The sequence below is a fragment of the Narcine bancroftii genome, chromosome 7 (assembly GCF_036971445.1).
Source record: "Narcine bancroftii isolate sNarBan1 chromosome 7, sNarBan1.hap1, whole genome shotgun sequence".
NCBI lineage: Eukaryota > Metazoa > Chordata > Chondrichthyes > Torpediniformes > Narcinidae > Narcine > Narcine bancroftii.
The window spans coordinates 29,822,679-29,844,203 of record NC_091475.1 but is presented as its reverse complement, the minus strand read 5'-3'; the positions used below and the strand labels follow the sequence as shown (position 1 = coordinate 29,844,203).

The 21,525-nt window shown below is 39.9% G+C and overlaps 1 protein-coding gene across 9 annotated transcripts in view; it reads right to left on the bottom strand.

Moving 5' to 3' along the window:
• caska (calcium/calmodulin-dependent serine protein kinase a) overlaps positions 1 to 21,525 on the bottom strand; it is a 309,385-nt gene that overhangs the window by 29,323 nt on the left and 258,537 nt on the right. For 6 of the 9 annotated variants that reach the window (XM_069889306.1, XM_069889311.1, XM_069889310.1 and 3 more), the window contains 3 exons: positions 8,270 to 8,338; positions 5,055 to 5,090; positions 3,092 to 3,288 (listed from right to left, as the gene is read on the bottom strand). In XM_069889306.1, the coding sequence (XP_069745407.1) occupies positions 3,092 to 3,288; positions 5,055 to 5,090; positions 8,270 to 8,338 (302 nt within the window). The remainder of the gene's footprint in view (positions 1 to 3,091; positions 3,289 to 5,054; positions 5,091 to 8,269; positions 8,339 to 21,525) is intronic. The other 3 variants (XM_069889307.1, XM_069889308.1, XM_069889309.1) reach the window with 3 other exon arrangements.

The window sequence follows — 21,525 nt, the reverse complement described above, 5'->3', positions numbered from 1 at the left end:
AAATTCAGGAAGCTGGAGGAGCTTGACATCATACGGCAGTCAGAGAGCTCATGGGCTTCTCCACTGCACATGGTACCCAAAGCAACTGGGGGCTGGAGACCATGCGGCGACTACCGCTGGCTCAACAAGGCCACAACACTGGATCGGTACCCCATGCCATACATCCAGGACTTTGCAGCTAACCTGCACAGGGCAAGGATCTTCTTCAAGGTGGACCTCGTGCGGGGATATCATCAGTCCTGGTACACCCCAATGATATCACCCCGTTCTGCCTCTTTGAATTCCTCCGAAGGCTGTTCAGGCTAAGAACGCCGCACAGACCTTCCAGTGACTCATGGATGCAGTGGGCTAAGACTTGGATGGCACCTTTGTGTACCTGGATGACATCCTGGTGGTGAACAGGAACCAACAGAACCTCTACACCTGACTGAGTTCAGCTTGACAATCAACCCAGCCAAATACCAGTACGAATTGGAGGCCCAGGAGAGCCCAGGATAGTCAGGGTAGGAAACACATTGCTACCCAGTAGAGTGGAGGCCTTCTGGAGGTTCCCCAGATCCAACACGACCAGGGGACCACAGGTGTTTGTGGGGATGATCAATTTTCTATCATAAGTTCATCCCCTCAGCTACCCAGATCATGCGGCCCTTGTTTGCCTGGATGGCAGGCAAGGTGAAGGACATCACCTGGGACGAGGAGTCAGTGGAATTTTGTGAAGGGCAAGGAAGCCCTGGCTGACGCCGCTCTCCTGGCACATCCCAGGTCAGACACTTCAAAGGCCCTGATGGTGGATGCCTCAGGAACAGCGATCAGATCGAAGGAAGTTGGCAGGCGCTGGCTTTCTTCAGCAAACATCTGCGGCATCCAGAACTGAAGTACAGCGCTTTTGACAGAGAACTACTGGAGATGTACTTAGCAATCCACCAATTCAGGTACTTCCTAGAGGGCAGGTCCTTCATGGTTTTCACAGATCACAAGCCCCTGACCCAGTCCTGGGTGGCTAAGATCTCAGACCCTGATCAGCTCACCAGCAACGATGCCTGTCTTATATCTCAGAGTACACCACAGATGTAAGGCATGTCTTCAGCAAGGACAATGTGGTAGCTGATGCACTGTCCAGGGAAAGTATCCATGCACTATCAAGGGGAGTGGACTTGGTGGCACTGGCAGAGTCGCAGCAGAAACTCGAGAAGATGCCCCAATGCAGGACTGCCATATCGCGACTACAGCTCCAGGACATCCCAGTCAGCACAGGTATCACCACCCTCTTGTGCGATGTGGCCACTGGTCAGGTCAGACCCATCGTCCCAGCAGCTTGGAGACAACAGGTTTTCGACTCCATCCATGGACTGGCTCACCAATCCATCAGGACCACGGTCCAGCTGGAGGCCAGCAAGTACATGTGGCATGGATTGTGGAAACAGGTCAGTGGGTGGGCAAACAACCAAGGTACAGCAGCACACCAAGATTCTACCTCAGCACTTTGAGCCTGCAGAACGAAGGTTCGACCATATCCATTTGGACATAGTAGGACCCTTGCTAGCATCCCAGGGTTTCCATTATCTGTTCATGATGGTCGGTCGCTTCATCAGGTGGCCAGAAGCAGCCCCGCTGGTAGACACATCCACTACCTTGTGCACCAGGGCCCTCATCTCGTCCTGGATGGCACGGTTCGGGTTACCATCACACATCACATCCGACAGAGAGGCCCAGTTCATCTCCAGTCTGTGGTCTAACCTTGCCAACCTGTGGGGTGCCCAGCTGCATCACACACAGTCCAATGGGTTGGTGGAGTGCTTCCACAGGCACCTCAAAACCGTGCTCATGACCAGACTCCAAGGACCCAATTGGGTAGATGAGCTAATATGGGCGCCATTGGACATGGCACCCAAGGAGAACCTCAACACCTCTTTGGCCGAACTCACCTACACGGCACCACTGGTGGTTCCAGCAGAATTTGGACCTTCTCTAGGCGGACAGCAGGACGACCCGGCAGCATTCCTCAGCAGGCTAAGGGAAAGAGTCGGCAACCTGGTCCTGATTCCACCTTCCAGGCACAGACACACAAGGACCCAACTTACCCAAAGACCTGCAGGACTGTGAGTATGTTTTCATTCGCAGGGGTCCACATTGGCCACCATTTCAGAAGCCATACGAGGGTCTGTTCCAGGTTATCCGCAACAATGGGGCCACGTTTGAGCTGGAGGTCTTCACCACAGACAGGCTGAAGTCAGCATACCTGGACCTGGCACGCCCAGTCGAGACACCAGCACTACGCCGAAGAGGCAGGCCACCGAGCACCAAGGACAATAACGCTGGTTCTGGGGGGGTGTCACGTGACAGCCCGTCGCAGCGGCGATCGAGCTGGGACTCCAGGCGGTGAGTGCAACCAAAAGCCAGTAGCCGTGGAGCAGCACTGGCCCAACAAGCAAAATGGCATGTGAACAGCAAGAGCAGCGACCCCAAAATGGTGCTGGCCTTGCTGCACAGTCAACAGACAGGGATAGCACGCAGGGAAGAAGAGCATTGTTATGCAGGGAAGAAGAGCATTGTTATGCAGGAAAGTACTTGTGCGTGGGAAACCCGCTTTTGTTATGCATGTTGTGACGTCAGCCAAAGGGGGCCATGGCAGGCACAGTGCAAGTATAAAAGTCAGCCTAAGTCCTAATAAAACTCAGAGCTTAACCTGACTACACTACGTGTGTTTGTTTTCTTTTGAATAGTGCATGGCTACACCACATTCTGAGATGTGTAGGTTCATAGGTTAATTAAATAAATTGTTGCTGGTGGGGGAGGGGGAGTTAATGTAAATATCAGGAAATAAGATGGCATTCATGCAGAATTAGCATAACTGGCACTTGATAACGTATCTCTTGTGAGCCGAAGATTTAATACTCTAAAGAAGAATATAGAAAGAGGTGTTATCTTAGTACAAACATGAAGCTAATAAATGCATCAGGAAAATTAATGGCTTTTAGACAGGGCATGGGATAAGTAGCCTAGTGGAAAAATACAGATACTTAGTCTATTCATAATAATTTCATCCTTAAATTCATTAAGGTGATGGCCAAAAATGCCTGAGGAGACTTACCATTCCTGCAGTTCAGGAGAGGGGATGAGTCCAGCTGTACCATTTTTAGAGTTTTCCAACTTGCCCTGCCACCAATTGTGATCATCTTTACTGATAATTTGTATGATCTCCCCAACTCTGAAACGTATTCCAGCCTCCTTGCAAGGTATAAGGTCATCTTTCGATGGGTCATATTCAAATTGTGCTCGAACATAAATCTGGAGAATAAATAGGATTTCATAAGAAAATGTGACAGAACTGTCCATTCAAAAAACTGAATAATAAGATGCACACAAAGTGATCAAATAATCCATCAGACAGCCCCTTCACTAGCTTGAAAACAATCTGGTGAATGAAAATTCTTAAATTGCTTTTCCTTTCTTGATGTGGCAGTAGTTTTATTGGATAGGATAAAAATTAAATACACAAGGAAAAGGATAAACTTGACCAACAAGTGAAGGTTGATGGGTTTTTTTTTTGCAAAGGGAATTTGGGTTGGGAATTTGGGTTGGGATTTCCCAGTCAATGACCTCAACAAACCTTTCCATAAGACTGTGAACTATGGTATTGAGCAACAATGGGACATCAGGATGGTTGAGTAACTGAGTAATTTTTACAAAAATCAAGACTGAAAACTAAAAACTTGCTTTTTTATAACTTTTTAAACATTTCGCGAAGAGTAAATAGATTGGGATATACATGATTAGAGTTGGAAGTAGGAAATTGTTTAACACACAGAATTTTGAAATAGTTATTCTAAGAAAAGTAGTTTTAGAACCACAGAGACTATGCAGCAGTAATTACGACTTATCATGGGATTAAAATCCCAGTTCCACCTCATCCTAAAATTAATTAATATTTAAATTGTTTTTCACTGGGAAAACTGCATAAAAATTAACAGTATGTTATCTGACTTGGCAAAGACTGGAAGAGCTGCTCTGTAACAGAACGGTGATAACTTGAGGATTTCCACACTTAATTAAGCATCTACATCAATCTGAAATTGTCAATAATTAATGAAGAACAAAGTTTTGTCATAATTATACCTACAAATACTAGGCAAGCAATCCAAATAAGAAAAAAATGAGAAAAACCAGGGAGCAGTGGTGAATGAGTTTTAAAGGTGGAGTGAGTTATGGATTGGACTATCTCCAATGATCAGGATAATAAGCTTTTTGTTAAATATCTAATTATACTTTGATGTATAGAACTTAATTTCAAAGCATGTAGATGTACAGCCAAGGTGGAAGAAAACTGGGTACTATGTACAAATTTCTTCGAAAGTAATGGTACAACCTGAGATGACAAAAGATATGGAATCACCTTTTATTAAAGAGCTAATGAATACAAAAATAAGGAATTAGGCAAGCCATATTAAAACACTGCTTAGGCTGTAACTGGAATACCATTTTCAATTTTAGGAAGAATCCCAAGTAGACACATCATGATTTACTGGAGAGAATTTAGATTGAGGACTTCACAGACATAAAAAGACCAAAGAATGGGTCAGTGTCCAGAGAAGATTTTATACACTTTATTTATTCTTTCTTCCATTAGATGAATTTTCCAAGGGCAGGAGGATTGGTAAATGGGTTCACAGACAAACTGAATGACAAAAGAACAAGTGGTGACTGAGGACATTTTCATTTTCAAAGGTCAGCTCTATGCTCAGACAGGGCAATGGAAACAAATTCAAATGTGTCCTTAAAATTAAAAGATAAAAGACTGAAAACTTTGTAAATGTTTGAAAAAAAGCAAAGGGATTCATCTAATTTGATTCGTTCATCAACAGATAATACTAGTTCAACCGCAGCACCTTATGATCTGCAATCTTCAGACAGCTGCTGGTAATTTCACTCTGGTGAGCTTTAGATTCAAATATAACCATACGAGGTTAATTACTGCAACATACAAAACACTGAATGAAAAATGGATCGACTAGTACTAAGTTATGGATATTATAAAATTTCTATGGACTATTCACCTGTCGTCCTTTCGGTTGTGCAGTTGATGGCAAGTCCTGTAGAATAAAGTCAACCCAAGGAAAAGAGATTTTCATTTCATCTTCAAAGCAAAACTTTGACAATTCTACCATTTTTTAATTATAATTTTTATATTGCAAATGTATATATAATCATTTGAAAAATGCATCATGCCATTACATAGTGATTTAAGAGAATAGTTATGCCAAGCTGTTTAGCAACAAGCTGTAGAAAGCAAATACTAGCTGTGAACCGTTATTGCTTCCCACCCTCAATATGCAGTCTACATCTTCAATACAAATGTACAGCCGAACTGCAATACATTTTCAACACAGTAGAGCATTCAAAATCTTTCACTATGAATAATTTCCTCATTTCCTCTGCATTGTATACTTGTCATAAATAATTTTGTATGTTGGTTTCACAATGGAGAATGAGATTTACACAATGAAAACCAAATTTTCTGTGAGAAGCTTTGTTAAAATGATATTTTGATTCAGAGATATTGGATTACATAACTATATATTGTACAGGTGTTTCCAATGGAAAAAGTACAATTCCTTAAACCATTGCAATAATTCATCATCACACTAATATCAATTATTTTCTTTGGCTATTCCAATTTTTTGTTTAAAATAGTAAAAGAGCATTTCCAATATTTAGGAATAAAAATGATAAGAACTTACTGAAAGAGAATTTTTGAGTATTATTCAATAAGATTAAACAATCATTATTGGGTTGCTCACCTTTATCTATTACAATAATGGGACATGTTAAATCGATTAAAATGAATCTTTTACCTAAATTTTTGTATCTTTTTCAAGTGTTACCAATTTTTATCCCCAAATTTTTTTCAGCTCGGTGGATTTGACTATTTCTACATATATTTGACAGGGGGAAAAATACCATTCATAAATAAAGTTTATCTTCAAAAGATTACACTAAATGGGGGAATTAACCTTCCAGATTTATACTATTGGGTGATTAATATACATGTTACTTTTATGACTACATTTGGATAAATCAGTAAATTTACCCCTCTTGGGTAGAAATGGAATTATAGATTACTAAAAAAAAAACCTCTATGTTGGCAATTTTAGGATCCTTTTTTCCTTTTCCGCATTAACAAATAATCCATTAATGAAAAAGAGTGAAAATTTGGGCTCAGTTCTTTGAAACTAATGGTTTTTCACTGGCTAGTCCAATTATAGATAACCATCTTTTTCAACTGTCTTTGTTGGATGCAGGTTTCAATGGTATAGAAAAGGTATTCAAAGTTTCAAAGATCTTTTTATTCAAAATAATTTTGGCTTTTTCAAAAATGATCAGATAAATTTAATCTTTCCAATAGGCACTTTTTCAGATATTTACAAATTAGGCATTTTGTTCAGTCTAAGCTTTTGAATTTTACCCGAATTTCTAACACTTAAGATTCTTGATCTGTTTTTTTGATATACAGTTTTATTTTCATGGTGGATTAACAACATGTATTTATAATAATTTATTGGACAAATTTAGTCCCCATGGTTGGGATTAAAAGAGATTGTGAACAAGACTTGAATATAACATTTTCAGATGAAGATTGGTATTCTACTCTCAGTTTGATTAATGATTCCTCATTTTGTATAAGACACTGCTTGTTACAATGGTGCATAGAACCCATGTGCTCAAACTTAAGTTGTCTCGTTTCCATGCAGATGTTGATTCATTTCGTGAGAAATATAACATTTTTGAAGCTTCTCTTATTCATGTGTTTTGGGAATGCCCAAATTTATAGAGATTCGAGATAGAGATTTTTCAAATTCTATCAACAATTTTCAAGATTAATTTGGAACCCTGTCCATTACTTGATCTCTTGTGACTTAGACAAACCTTTAATGACAACTCAGGAAATTTTTTTTAGCTTTTACTACATTGATAGCCACACAAGCTATTTTATTAAAATGGAAAGGTGATTCATCCTCTACTCATGTGCAATAGTTATATGATGTAATGTCCCATTTTAGAGAAAAATCACATACAATATTAAAGGTAGAAAGTTTCAATTTATGAAATTATGGGGCCCATTCTTAGAATATTTTAATAATTGGAAGAATTAGTAATTACTGTAGGTTCCAGTGATTCTTTGCCTGTTCTCCATGGGTCGCCAGTGATTCCACATTATTGATTTTGTTTTATTACTCAACATCTAAGGTTACCTTGATTAGAGGGAAGGGTTAGATTAGTTTAGCTTAGTTTGTAGTTTTAGTTTTTTTCTCTTTTATTATTTTGTCAAATTATTTCAGTATATGGGTTTGTCACAATTGCATACATTATTTCTATCCATAGTTTGAGATAACTAAATGTAACTATTGATGTAGTTTTATATTTTTTTTCAATTTTTTTTCTGTGTTTACTGTGTGCAAATGAATCACAATCATCAATTTTTTTTATGTATGCTTCTATGTTAAACTCAATAAATATATTTTAAAAAGAAAAGAGAAGTAATGCATTCAATAGCAAGTCTTCCTCTTCAAGTTATTTATTAGAAAATACTCTACAAAATTGATGTGAAGGACTTCTTTGCAATTTGCAAAATGTTGATCTGTAATTTAAATAATTTATGCTTGCCAATTCTTCAAATTCAGGCACCTGAAGCAAAATAAATGATTAACAATCTGTGACAAACAAGCATAATTATGACCAATGCTCTCTTCTGAAAGCTGAATGCGTTGAAAATGTATGAATAATCCCCTTTTTTTATCATTAATAGGCATAACATGATTGGTAGCATTGAGTTGCTTGGCCAGGCTTCAGCTTCAGACCATAATGTGCAAGTACCAAGGCAGCAGTGGGCACACCAATTTGAGAACTCAGATAGCGGAAACCAAACCCTACCTCTCAGATCTCTGGTGTGGTGCTATACCAACTCAACATTTCATGTTATCTCTACTCTTATACCCCTACTCAACCTCATTTTACCTTTGCACAGACAAACTATCTGAGGGGAAGGAAAGATTTCCAGTATTTGGTTGTGCAAATGCACCTTGGAAGGAAAATGCATTGCAAACCAATCCACTGCTGAAATTGGTCTAATTTATCAAGATAAGGGTGACGTTACCATTTTTTTTTTCAGGGATTAAAAAACCAACAGGACTTTTCTGAAAGATAAATTCTTTGTTACAGAGGCAATACTACTAAAATTATACCATGTGTGTGTTGCAAACGGAAACCTTACCGAAACAGAATTATAAGTGCTGCTATAGCCGTTGGCTGGGGATTGTCTGGATGTGGAAGGGGAATCTCTCTGCAACGAGACAGAAGGTTCAGTAGCACCTTATATACATAACTGCAACAATTGTTAGAATTTTACACACTGTTTGAAAGAATTTATGCACAGATCAATTGTTATCCAATTCAATTGTTTCTAAGTAGAAATTATTTTTACATTTTTCCATGTACATTAGTTGCATTAATGCAGAAAATATTTTTGTCTTAGCAGGTATAGTTTAAAGGTTTGGAATGAAACAGCTAAGTTTTGGTTTTCACAAACAATGTTATATTGAACCAAATTAAACAGGAAAGTCTGCAGATGCTGTAATTGTAGTGTAATACACAAAAGTGCTGGAAAAACTCAGTAGATCATGCACATCCAGAGAAACAAAGATATATAACCAACGTTTTGGGCGCGCGTCCCTCGTCAAAGTATAAGCAAAAAAGGAGACAGGTGCCTAAACAAAAGAATGGGGAGGAGGGCAGTAGAGGCAGGGGGTGGAGGGCAGTAGGGGAAGGGGGAGCAGCACAGGCCAACAGGCGGCCATAGGTGGATATGGGTAGGAAGGCAGAAGATAAGAAAAGCTGAGGTGATGGGGGAAGGAGTAACTCTCTGAATGGAGAGGGAAGGGGTTGGGAGCTGGAGGAAAAGAGGGATAGAGAGAGAGACAGACAGACAGAGACAGAGGAGAGGCCAAACAGAAACCAGAGAAGTCTATGTAATTACCATCTGATTGGAGAATAATAGGTGTTGCTCCTCAACTTGTGGGTGACTTTGGTTTGGTAATGCACAAGGCTATGGACAGACAATTTGATGTGGGAATAGGGTGTGGAACTGAAATGGACAGAGCAAAGGTGCTCAACAAAACAGAGTCCAGAGTCTCTGACCTAGAGAACAAATGCAGTAGATGACCCCTGCAGATTCACAAGTGTTGCTTCACTTAGAAGGACTCTTTGGGGCCCTGAATGATGATGAGGGAGGAGGTGCAGGCGCAAGCATAGCTTTTCCTGTGGTTACTGAGGAAGGCACTGAGGGGAAATTAGTGGGAAGGGAATAGTGGATGAGGGAGTTACAGGGAGCACAGTTGTTGTGGGAAGTGGAGAGTGGAGGAGAAGGGAAGATGCCTGGAGATGGGATCATGTAGGTGGCAGAAATTGTTATGTTGGATATGGAGGCTGGTAGGGTGATAGGTGAAGACAAGTGGAATCCTGTCCTTGTCCATCTAGGGACAGACGAGGCCAGAGCAGATTGGCGGGAAATAGAGGAGATGCAGGTAAGGGCTGAGTTATGACAGCTGAGAGGAAGCCATGATTTTGAACATGGAGGACATATTGGATATTCTGGAATAGAAGACCTCATCCTGGGAGTAGAGACATAGAAGAATTGAGAGAAAGGAATAGAATTCTTACAGTGGACAGGATGTGGAGTTTACAGCTGAGGTAACTGTGGGAGTTCCCCCTCTCCCTATCACGTCATCAGCTTTTCTCTATTCTGCCCTCCTACCATATCGACATGTCCTTTTGTCTGTTGGCCTGTGCTCTTTCCCCTACCCCTTCTTCCCTCCTCCCCCATCCTCTTATTCAGGTGCTTGCCTCCTTTTTTCTCATACCTTGACGTAGGGACCAGGCCCAAAACATTGGTTATACGCCTTTGCTTCCTGTGGATGCTGCGTGACCTCCTGTGTTTCTCCAGCACTATTGTGTTCATATTTACAAAAGAGCTTATTTCCAAAAAATTCTTAAAGGGCTTGACAAAGCTGCTTCATCTAGTGAAAAGTATGAACTGAGAGTTAAGGTTTCGGAATAAGGGGCTGTTCAGCAATGACAGAGAAATACAAAACTGATTTAGATTCTGGAATGAAAATGTTCACCTTTGTATAGCTAATGGGTGATTGTAGCTTGTGCAACCTAATTCCCCAGTCTACTGAAAATTCTACCAATCTATTGAAAATGCAAGAACCATTGACGAAGTATCAAGGGCATAACTGATTACGGGCTCAATATTCTTATCCTTAAGTTAATCTGTGATTGCTGCATTTAGTTTGGTTCAACGCAAACAAGGTTTGAGTGAAGTGTTAAAGGTCATACTGTGCTACTTTGATGAAAAGAGGAGCTGGAAAATAGTATGCTTAATATTTAATTTTTTTCCATTTAGTTAAACATTATCTTATTTTGCTTATGCTTTATTCTGGATTTATGTGTTCATTGAATAAACTGAACATCCAGTAAGAAGTTAATATAAAACATGAAAGTCTGCAGACACCGTGGTTGAAGTAAAAACACAACATAGGAACACTGGAGTAGGCCAAAAATCTAATTTATGACCTAACTGCACCTACCTGCCTTCTCCCCATATCCCCTAATTCCTCTATCATGTAAAAATTGATCTAATCGAATTTTAAATATGTTTAATGAGGCAGCCTCAACCACTTCCCTGGTTAGAGAATTCCAAACATTCACTACTCTCTGGGAAAAACTATTTTTCCTCATCTCTGTCCTAAATCTACTCCCCCGAATCTTGAGACTGTGTCCTCTGGTTTTAGTTTCCCCGGCCAGCTCTAAAAACCTTCCTACATCTATCCTATCCAGACCCTTCATAATCCTATATGTTTCTATAAGATCTCCTCTCATTCTTCTGAACTCGAGCGAATACAATCCTAGATGATTTAATCTTTCATCATAAGTCAACCCCTTCATCCCAGGGATCAACCTAGTAAACCTCCTCTGGACCGTCTCCAAAGCCAGTATATCCTTCCTCAAATATGGAGACCAGACTGGACACAGTACTCCAGGTGCGGTCTCACCAGTACCTTATACAGTTGCAACATTACCTCCCTACTCCTAAATTCAATTCCTCTAGCGATGAAGGCCAAAATTCCATTTGCCTTCTTAATAACCTGCTGCACCTGCAACCTAACTTTTTGCGATTCTTGCACAAGTCCATCTGCACAACAGCATGCTGTAGTTTTTCACCCTTTAAATAATATTCAGCTCTTTTACTTTTCTTGCCAAAGTGGATAACCTCACACTTACTAACATTGTACTCCATCTGCCAGACCTTTGCCCACTCATCCAGCTTAACTCTATCCCTCTGCAGACTCTCCACATCCTCATTACAATTTGCTCTTCCACTCAATTTGGTGTCATCCGCAAACTTGGCTACACCACATTTTGTCCCCTCCTCCAAGTCATCAATGTAAATGATGAACAGTTGTGGGCCTAACACTGACCCCTGCGGCACCCCACTTACCACTCTCTGCCAACCTGAAAAACTCCCATTTATCCCGACTCTCTGCCTCCTGTCAGACAACCAATTTTCAATCCAGGCCAATAGACTTCCCCGGACTCCACTTTGCTGTAACTTACTGAGAAGTCTCTTGTGCGGCACCAATGCTGGAGAAACTCAGCAGATCAGACAGTGTACTTTATAGAGCAAAGGTAAACAAACATAACCAATCTTTCAGGCTTGAGCTCTTCATCAAGGGAAGTTAAACCTGTATTACCTTACAGAACTATGTCCGTATAAGAAAATATAATATCAATAAATCTCTGCAAGTACAGAAGGCTACTTATTCTGAAGAGATGGGAGACAATTTTAGATCACAAATATATAAAATACCTAGTTGGATTTTGTGCATTCTCTAATGCACTTTTACGTTTGGGAAAAATAATTGCATGAGCATGTCGAGTTTTCATTTTACTCAAATATTTACTACTGGTAAAATGTTTACTAAAACTAGCTTTCTAAACCAATGGAAAAATTAGCAAATGCACTGAGTTCAACAAATTCATTACTAACCCACATATTCTGCATTCAAAAATTAGCAGCATTTCCAGTAATTCTCATTTCATCTGTTTCCATCTATTAACATCTTTTACAGGTCTTCAACTACCTTTTAAAACTGGCACTGCTTGTACCTGTGACAATCGCTCCTTTCTCTATCATTCCATAGACCCCGATTTTTATTCTTTCCATTTCCTTTGCAGCTTTAAATCTGTTTTATTTTTAACCAACAGTTAACTCTCCCCATTTATCCTGATTGAGCTTCTGAGTATTTCCAGCACTTTGCTTGCATGAAATGTTTTGTTCATACATGTAATGTGGAGAATAATAACAGGAAATGCTCAGCAACATTTATGGAGAGAAAGTTTAAAATTGTAAGATGATGAGTGTTTGGATGTGCTAGGACACACCCCTTGCTGACTGTGGCTGTGGCTCCACCCACTGACCCCTGAATAAAGGCAACTGTGCCACAGCCCCCTTCTCAGTGCAGGACAGTCAACCAGCATGGACATACCTCCATTCTGTTGTGAATAAAAGCCTATCAGTTTCTCTAAACTTCTAGTCTTTGAAGTTATTGATGGTGCATCATTTTTATTCACAACATTTTTTTCCTAAGGGGAGATAATTCAATTTATTTACATTTTTATGATAATTATATACTCTAATCCCCAAATATTTGATCCCATTTGCCAGCCATCTAAATTGTGTATTTCTTTTGCAATCTGTGTAATCTCCATTCATTAAAGTTATTATTTCACTTTTAATCCAATTTATCTTATATCCCAAAACTTTCTTGGCAATTGAAAACAGATCAGTTTCTTGTACAATCAATGTGATTGAAATAGAGGCCAATAGGATCTCCTATAAACGATTAGAAATTAATGAGGCTTTTAAATCATTTTATACAAAATTAAATAAATAAGAATCACAAGGAGATGCTAATAAATTATATGATTATTTGTCACGATTGATTTTGCCAAATTTAGATTTAACTGAGGAGAATGAATTAAATGCACCCTTTACACAACTGGAAATAGAGGAAGCATTGAACTTATTACATGTTAATAGATCTCCCGGCGAAGATTGTTTTCCACCAGAATTCTGTAAAGAATTTAAGGATCTGCTAATGCCTCTTTTTATGGAGGTACTGAACCAAGCAATGGAATTATATATTTGCCAGATTCCTTCTCAACGGCAATAATAACGGTGATTCCTAAGAAAGATAGGGATCCATTGAAACTGTCATCATACAGACTGGTATCTTTGTTAAATGCTGATTATAAAATATTAGCTAAGGCTCTGCAAACAAATTTAATAAATTTCTGCCTAAATTGATAAACAAAGACCAAACAGGATTTGTAAAGAAAAGCCAATAGCATAACATGACCTCTTAGCCTAATCCATTTGGCCCAGAAAAGAGGTGAACATAGTGTGGCAGTTGCCTTGAATGCAGAAAAGGCCTTTGATAGATCGGAATGGGACTTATTTAAAGTACTGGAGAAATTTGGACTAGGTCAAAAATTCATAAATTGGATTCAAGCACTTTATAATGAGCCAAAGGCTAAGGTTGTGATCAGTGGCCAAATATCTTCAATATTCTCACTATCTAGGTCTAATAGACAAGGATGCCCACTGTCACCAGCCCTCTTTGTACTGGCCATAGAACCCTTGGCTGAAGCTAATCAACAGGACCCAAATATTAAAGGGTTCAGAGTGGAACAAGATGAGCACAAAATTAGTCTTTTTGCAGACAATGTATTAATATATCTGATAGAGTTGGTAACTTCTCTACAAAGACTACACTTGCATTTGGAAGATTATGGGAAAGTTTCACAACTGTTTTTTTGATAATAGAGCAGATTCTGAAGTCAGGAAATCTGGACCTTAACCCACAATTGCCTGATGCATCCAACAGCTTTAAGCTCTGGCTGTGTTGGTTCGAAGTGTTCCTGCAGGCATCCTCTACTATCATTCAATCAGAGGATGAAAGGGCTGCAACTATCATATTCCCTGTATACTTGATAATCGAGGTTTATGCTAGGTACCTCCCTGCTACCCGAAAACAGCGACCTGCGGAATTGAGTGCTGAGTACCTTCAGGCCCTGCAAGCTCTCAGATGGGCCTATGATTGCAAGGCCGTGACAGCCTTAGTGAACATGGAGGACTTGATCAGACATGCGAGCATAAGATCCAGCGACATCTGGCAGAGTCTGTTGGAGCAGGGCAAGTTCAACTTACAGAAGTCATTGAGTTAGTGGACACACTAGAGGTGGCCCTCCAAAACATGAACGCATACTCAGCAAAAAATATGCCATCTTGTGGTTACCGTGGGCAGCGCCATTTTGGGGAGTGGGTGGGCCACAAGCCTGTGGAACACCACCACATCCCACCAATGACCTGACGGCGGAACTCCGTAGCACCCAAAAAGCTACTTCTGCAGCCTGCACAAACACCCGAAGAAACTCTGCCTGGCGAAAGATGCAGTAGGAAGAAAAGTCATTATGAAAAAAGTGTGTAAGTCCAAGTTGCCCTCTAAACTCAGCAGTGCCACGTGCAGGCTGTGGGGGCTGCCATCTTGGATGCCATCTTCTTAACCCGGCAGCGCTGCTTGCAGACTGTGGGGGCCGCCATCTTGGACACTGACATGTTCCCAACCCAGCAGTGCCATGTGTGGGCCACGGGGGCCACCAACTTGGAACCGAATACCCAAACACTCCATCATATCTAAGCAGCCCACCAGCGACTCAACACTGGTCTTCATCACGCTAGATCAAGGGAGCCCTCATCAACTCGTGGGGTAAACAGTCATGTGACGAGCTGCCTGTTCGACAGTGGGAGCATGGAGAGCTTCATCCACTCGACATGGTGCAGTGCTATACCCTCGTGGTAAGACCAGTAAACCACAAAGTCTTTTTGGCCTCGGTCCCAAATGGCAGATGTTCGTGGGTACTGCGTAGTGACTATGACCGTATGGGGCACAGATCTCAAAGACTTTAATCTTCTCATGATGCTGCAGCTTTGTGCTACCGTGCTGCTGGGGCTGGACCATCAATGCCACCTTAACAGTGTCATGATGGAATATGATGGGCCCCATTCCCCCCCCCCCAACTCACTGTTTGTAACCAGCATTTTTCAAACCACCCACTACGCTTTACTCACAGAAACCCTCCAGCCTCTCCTCTCATCGTTTCCAGCCAGCAACCCACAGATTGCCCACTGTGCATGACCTGCAGCCTTTCAACCCTCACGATCACCCCTCCACCGATTCTCGCTAACCGCACTCCCAACTGTAAACCTGTTGCCACCAAAAGGCGGCGATATAGTGCCGGGACATGGCCTTCATTAGGCCTGAGACACAGTGGCTACTGAATGAGGGGATCATTGAAGCCAGCACTAGCCCCTAGAGATCCCAAGTTGCCCCTTTGAATGCCTGAGCATTGATTTCAAGGGGCCCCTCCCCTCTTCTGATCACAAAATGTACTTCCTCATCATTGATGAGAGCTCACATTTCCTGTTCACCATCCCCTGCCTGGACATGATCTCTGCCACAATCACTAAGGCCCTGCATAATCTCTTCACCCTGTTTGGGTACCACTGCCACATTCATAGCATCTGGGGTGACGAGTGACGAGCTGTGTCAGTACTTGCTGGCCAGAGGCATCGCCAAAAGCAGGTCCACTTGTTTCAACCCCCGAGGGAACCAGAAGGTGGAAAGGGAGAACACTACCATCTGGAAGGTCATTCTCCTAGCCCTGAGGTCTCGAGGCCTTCCAGAGCCCTGCTAGCAAGGTGTCCTCCCTGATGCACTCCACTCAATCAGATTGCTCCTATGTACTGCCACCAATGCCACTCTGCACAAAATGATGTTTTCCTTCCCCAGGAAATCCGCTTCAGGGATCATGCTGCCGTCCTGGCTGACAACCCCAGGCCTGTTCCTACTCTTACTCTGGAAAATGTGATGGGCCATAAGTCTGACCCATAGGTTGAAAGGGTCCAACTCCTCCAAGCCGACCCCCAATATGCCTATGTGGCATAACCTGATGGGTCTTGTTCTGGACCTGGTGCCCTCAGGAGTCCCTAAGACTGTTGCCAACCACCCCCGCACCCAATTCATCTACCACTATCCATGATGCACCAGTGGCCATGGCATGTTACCCCCTACCTCAGTGGATGACTTGTCAAATCTGGCACCATACATCCACCAAACCAACGCTGATGGCAATATACAGGTGTCCCAGACCAACCAAGAATCAACATCTGCACCACAGCGGCACATCAGACCACTCAAAAAACTCAATTTGTAAGAACATTTAATTCATTTCACCCTGCTGGACTCTTTTTAAACAAGGGGTGAATGTGGTAAACCACTGTATATACGTTTGGATGTGCTAGGAGACGCCCCTTGCTGACTGTGCCTGAGGCTCCACCCACTGACCCCTGAATAAAGGCAACTGTGCCACAGCCCCCTCCTCAGTCAAGGACAGTCAACCACCATGGATGTACCTCCATTCCGTTGTGAATAAAAACCTATCAGTTTCTCTACACTTCTAGTCTTTGAAGTTCTTGATAGGGCATCAGAGTGTATGTCAACACATCATAAAAGTCTTTATCTAGAAATCTTTCCACAATTCTGTGGAGTAATTGCAGATAATTCTGGTTTTATTTCAGATTTCTAGCATCATTTTCATTCCTAATCAAGTCAATGTTTGTGTTCTGATGCTTCACTTCCACAGTATTCATTTTTCACCCTCCAAGATGAAAACAGTCCCAAAGGCTCCAATTAACCATATAACCATATAACCGTTTACAGCAAGGAAACAGGCCATGTCGGCCCTTCAAGTCCGTACCGGTTCACTTGAACAACTCCACCCATTGGAGATTGTAGATCCATTGGAGATTGTAGATCCATTGGCGATGATCTTCCAGAAATTGATTTACTCTGGAGAGATTCCAGAGGATTGGAAGGTTGCCAATGTGGTTCAGCTGTTTAAGAAAGATATGATGGTACCCGTGCGCCAGATCGATTTTGGAGAAAATCTTAGCACCGTGAAGGATCGCATAGAAATCCTATATATGGGGAAGCAGGTAGCGATCTGCTGCAGTGATGTCATTCAGGCACCGATAGTCCCTAAAACATAAATTTTCATGTTTCTGTATCCCTGGTTATTTTAATAAATCTGACATTTGAAACTTAAAAATACATAACTACACGAGTCAAAAAAAAACCTAAAGCAAGAGATAAAAGAAAATAAGTTCCATAGCTGAAGCAAGGTGAAAAGCTTGGATGAAGCTGTGGAGAAACCCAAGCTAAACAGATAGTTTACAGAAGAGAATGTGAATAAATTAGATGCAAATGAACAGAATGTTGAAGATGTTCTTCAATTTCTGAGGTCATATGGGGAAAAATGTTTCAGGTTGTTCTGCTTTGATGGAAAATTATCAGTTTGAAATGTTAATTCTGATTACCTGTCCACTGATGCTGACAAGCCTGTCAAGTTTTTCCAGCAATTTTCGGTTTTTTTATTTCCAATATCCGCAACCTGAAATTTTTCCTTTTGCATTTGGAGATGAAGAATGATTGAGGGCAGAAGAAAGGAATTTCATATTCTATTCAATTCCTATTGGAAAATTTCTACTTAGTAATCCACTTATTAAATTCAAGTCAGGCTCATTTGTATCTCACCAATTGTGCCCTCAATAGTCTTACACTCTCAGTGTCAACCAATTTCTATTTTAAAATTTTCATTTAGACATACAGCACGGTCAGACGTCTTTTCAGCCCATGTGCCTGTGCCAACCAATTACACCCAATTGACCTACACCCCTGGTACGTTTTCAATGTTAGGAGGAAACTGGAGCATCCCGAGGAAATCCATGCAGACAGCGGGAGAACATACAAACTCCTTACAGACAGCACTGGATTTTAACCCCAGTCGCTGGCACTATAACAGTGTTGCGCTAACCGTGCTGCCCTCTACAATTCAACCTATCTGCTCGATGAACTGTATGGCAAAATAATATCTGAGGCTTTCTTGCTAGGAGATGTTATATGTTTTGAGCACATCAAAATGAAATCCCTGAATTATTAAATTAAGAATGATTTATCTGGTTGCAATTGGTTTGACAATTCAGTATTGTCAAATCATCATACTATCAAAGCAATGAGAAAATTTATTTAAAAATTCAAACTAATATTTCATCTTATTATAGTTGTGTCATCTTCTATTTTTGCCATTCCGGTTTCAAAAACTTCTACTAATATTCTGACGAATTGGTCTAATTGCAAGTAGGGCTTTCGGTTTATGGCAACAGAATTCATCAATCTTTTAAAAAGCATTTGCTTCTCTGCGAGATTTAACTAATTGCCGCTTATTCCTCCTGATGCCTAAAGAGGAGAACTGCATTCACTTTGTTTTAAATTTCTACCATTACAGTTTTCATACAGGTCATCTCCATCTCTTCCCATCCCATCCTCTATCTCCTAACCACATTTTTAAAGAAGGAAACAATGATTCCCATCTTGCTTTCTGCAAAGAATCTCTTAGATTTTTTCAGTTTCTCTATTTCTATTATAAAGACACCACTATTCATACTGATATTTACAAAGTGTTTTCAGTTCCTTTTTACTGAAGATTCCAATCTACTGTTGATAATAGGGTCCTTGGCCATGGCCATCCAAGTGTTGACCCTTTCTTTCTGTAAAACCACGATGAAGTTCCCTGTGGTCATTTTTTCCACATCAGCAACCTCCAAAACCAGATAATCTTCTATCATTTCTCCTACCTCAGCATGACAGCACAACCAAACACTATTTCTCTCCCAGAATCATAGCTGGCATTGCAAAATTACAGCACCTGCTATAACACCCTGGGTCATTCTTCAATTACCTTTAACACTCTTCTCATTCCTACAACATCTGTATTTGGAGTTAAATCCAGAACTGCTTGATTATTATATTAAGCTTGCATTTGCTTTCATATTTTACTCTAATATAAAAAGAACCCCCAAGGGATCAATACTCTTTCAATGGTGTGTTATGGCCAGTCAAATAATTCTTATATCCACAAATGAAAAACAGACAAAAATAATTTTTATAATAAGAATCAAAGCATAAAGCAAGGGAGGAGGAATGTTCCTCAGTATAACTTTCTTTGGAGCAAGAGAATTGATTTTTTTTTCAAATTTTATTAATCAAAATAAGTCATACAATCAAAATACAAGTGAATACGTAATATTTATCCCATATAATTCCCCAACCCTAACCCACCCACCACTCCCAATATCCCGCTAATCTACCCCAAAAGAAAGAAAAAAGGACAGAAGAGGAGATCAACCTTCAACTATTGCCATGGATTGATGCAACCCCAACGACCGTGGGGAAAAAAAACTATTACAAATTCGAACCCATATATCTCATATACAGGCTCTAAACTCTAACAAAGATGGGATAATTATTATGTAAATTGTACGTTATTTTTTCCAATGGAATACAAGATTTCATTTCCAAATGCCACCGTTGAATACTCAAATCTGTCTAATTTTTCCAAGTAATTGCCAAACATTTTCTAGCCACAGCTAACGTCAACCTCAAAAAAGTAATTTGAGACTTATCTAATTTTAATTCTAAATTCAATTTCTTAATATAACCCAATAAAAATACCATTGGATCAAGCAAAATTTAAAATTTAAATAAAACTTCTAAAAGTTCCATAATTCTATTCCAAAAAGGTTTCACTCTCTCATATAACCAAGTAGAGTGCAAAAAAGAGCCAACTTGCTTATGACACCTAAAACATAAATCAGAAGAAATAAACATATTTCCTTAACTTCTCAGGAGTTAAATATAACTGGTGAATAAAATTATAATGAACCAATCTATACCAAACATTTACAATTTTAGTCATACTATCTTCACATATAAGCTATCCAATCATCTTGAGAAATAGATATTGATAAATCTTTTTCCCATTTTAATTTAGATTTATGAATTTCCAGCTTAGACATTTCATTCTGTAATAAAGCATATATCTCAGATATAAATCCTCTCTTACCCCCTTCAGTAAGTAAACTTTCAAATTTAGACTGCCTAGGCAACCGTAGCATACACCCATAATTATACAACAATAAGGCTAACTTGATAATAAGTAAACAAAGTATTTGAAGAAATTTCATATTTCTCCTTCATTCTTTGAAACAAAATACCCAGCCTCATAACAATCCTCTACCAATTTAATTCCTTTCTGTTCCCACAATTTTAATTAAAAAAAAGCTTATTTTGAAACAAAGGAGTTTTAGTGGAGATTTTGCCTTCTGTACCTATAATTCCATTCTTCTTAGTCCATAACTCCATTAAATGTTTCAACAGCGGTAAATTATAACTCTGTAAAAGCTCAGAATTCCACTACTAAATAAAGTGATCCATCCTCTTCTCATCAATCTGAGATAATTTAATCTTGGCCCAAACCAAGGGTTTATCCACTTCAAACATTCTATTAATAAATTTCAACTGCGCTGATTCATAGTAATTCTGAAAATGAGGAAGTTGCAGTCCTCCTAAAGCTTATTTCCAAGTCAATTTCTGCAACGGCACCCTCACCATTTTACCTTTCCATAAAAATTTGCTCACCAAAGCATTCAGATCTTTGAAAATTTTGGGGGGAATTCTGGAAGGAATAGACTGAAAAAAAGTATTGAATATGGGGAAAGACATTAATTTTCACACAATTAACTTGTCCTATTAACGTTATTGGCAAATCTTTCCACTGATTTAAATCATATTTAACTTTAGACAATAAAGGTAAATAATTCAATTCATATAAATTATAATTACCATCTATTATAATTCCTAAATACTTAATTTGATCATATCACTAAAATTTCACAATATGTTTACAAGATGAATAATCCACATCAGCCAAAGGCCATTATCTCACTCTTATCCCAATTAATCTTCCATCCTGAAAATTCACCCATATGGCTCCAGTCTTGCATGCAAACTCCCCAAAGATTGCATAGGTTGCATTAAATATATCAAAACACCATCTGCAAATAAATTTATTTTATACTCATCTGCTTTCACCTTAACACCGTTAAGAATTTAATTCGGCCAAAGCTGTTTTGTGGAAGTTATAAATTTGCTTTTCGTTATCCTTCTGTATTAAAAGTTTTTATGGGAATGATCAAACTCAGTATTTTAATGATGATGCTGAGGCTCTTAACTTTTGTTAATTCTTTGCCTGTTAATAAGCAGGGGAAAGATCAGTTTCCTTATCAGCTTGTCTTGGTTCCAAAGGGGAAGCAAGAGATGGAAACTCAACAGTTAATTGATATCAGTATTGACGATGATCAAGTCAACCGAGACTTGGAAGAAGCTTATCATATCTGAACTGATTATGTTTTCTTTTTGCTTGTTCTGTTCTGGGTCGGGGGGTGATTCG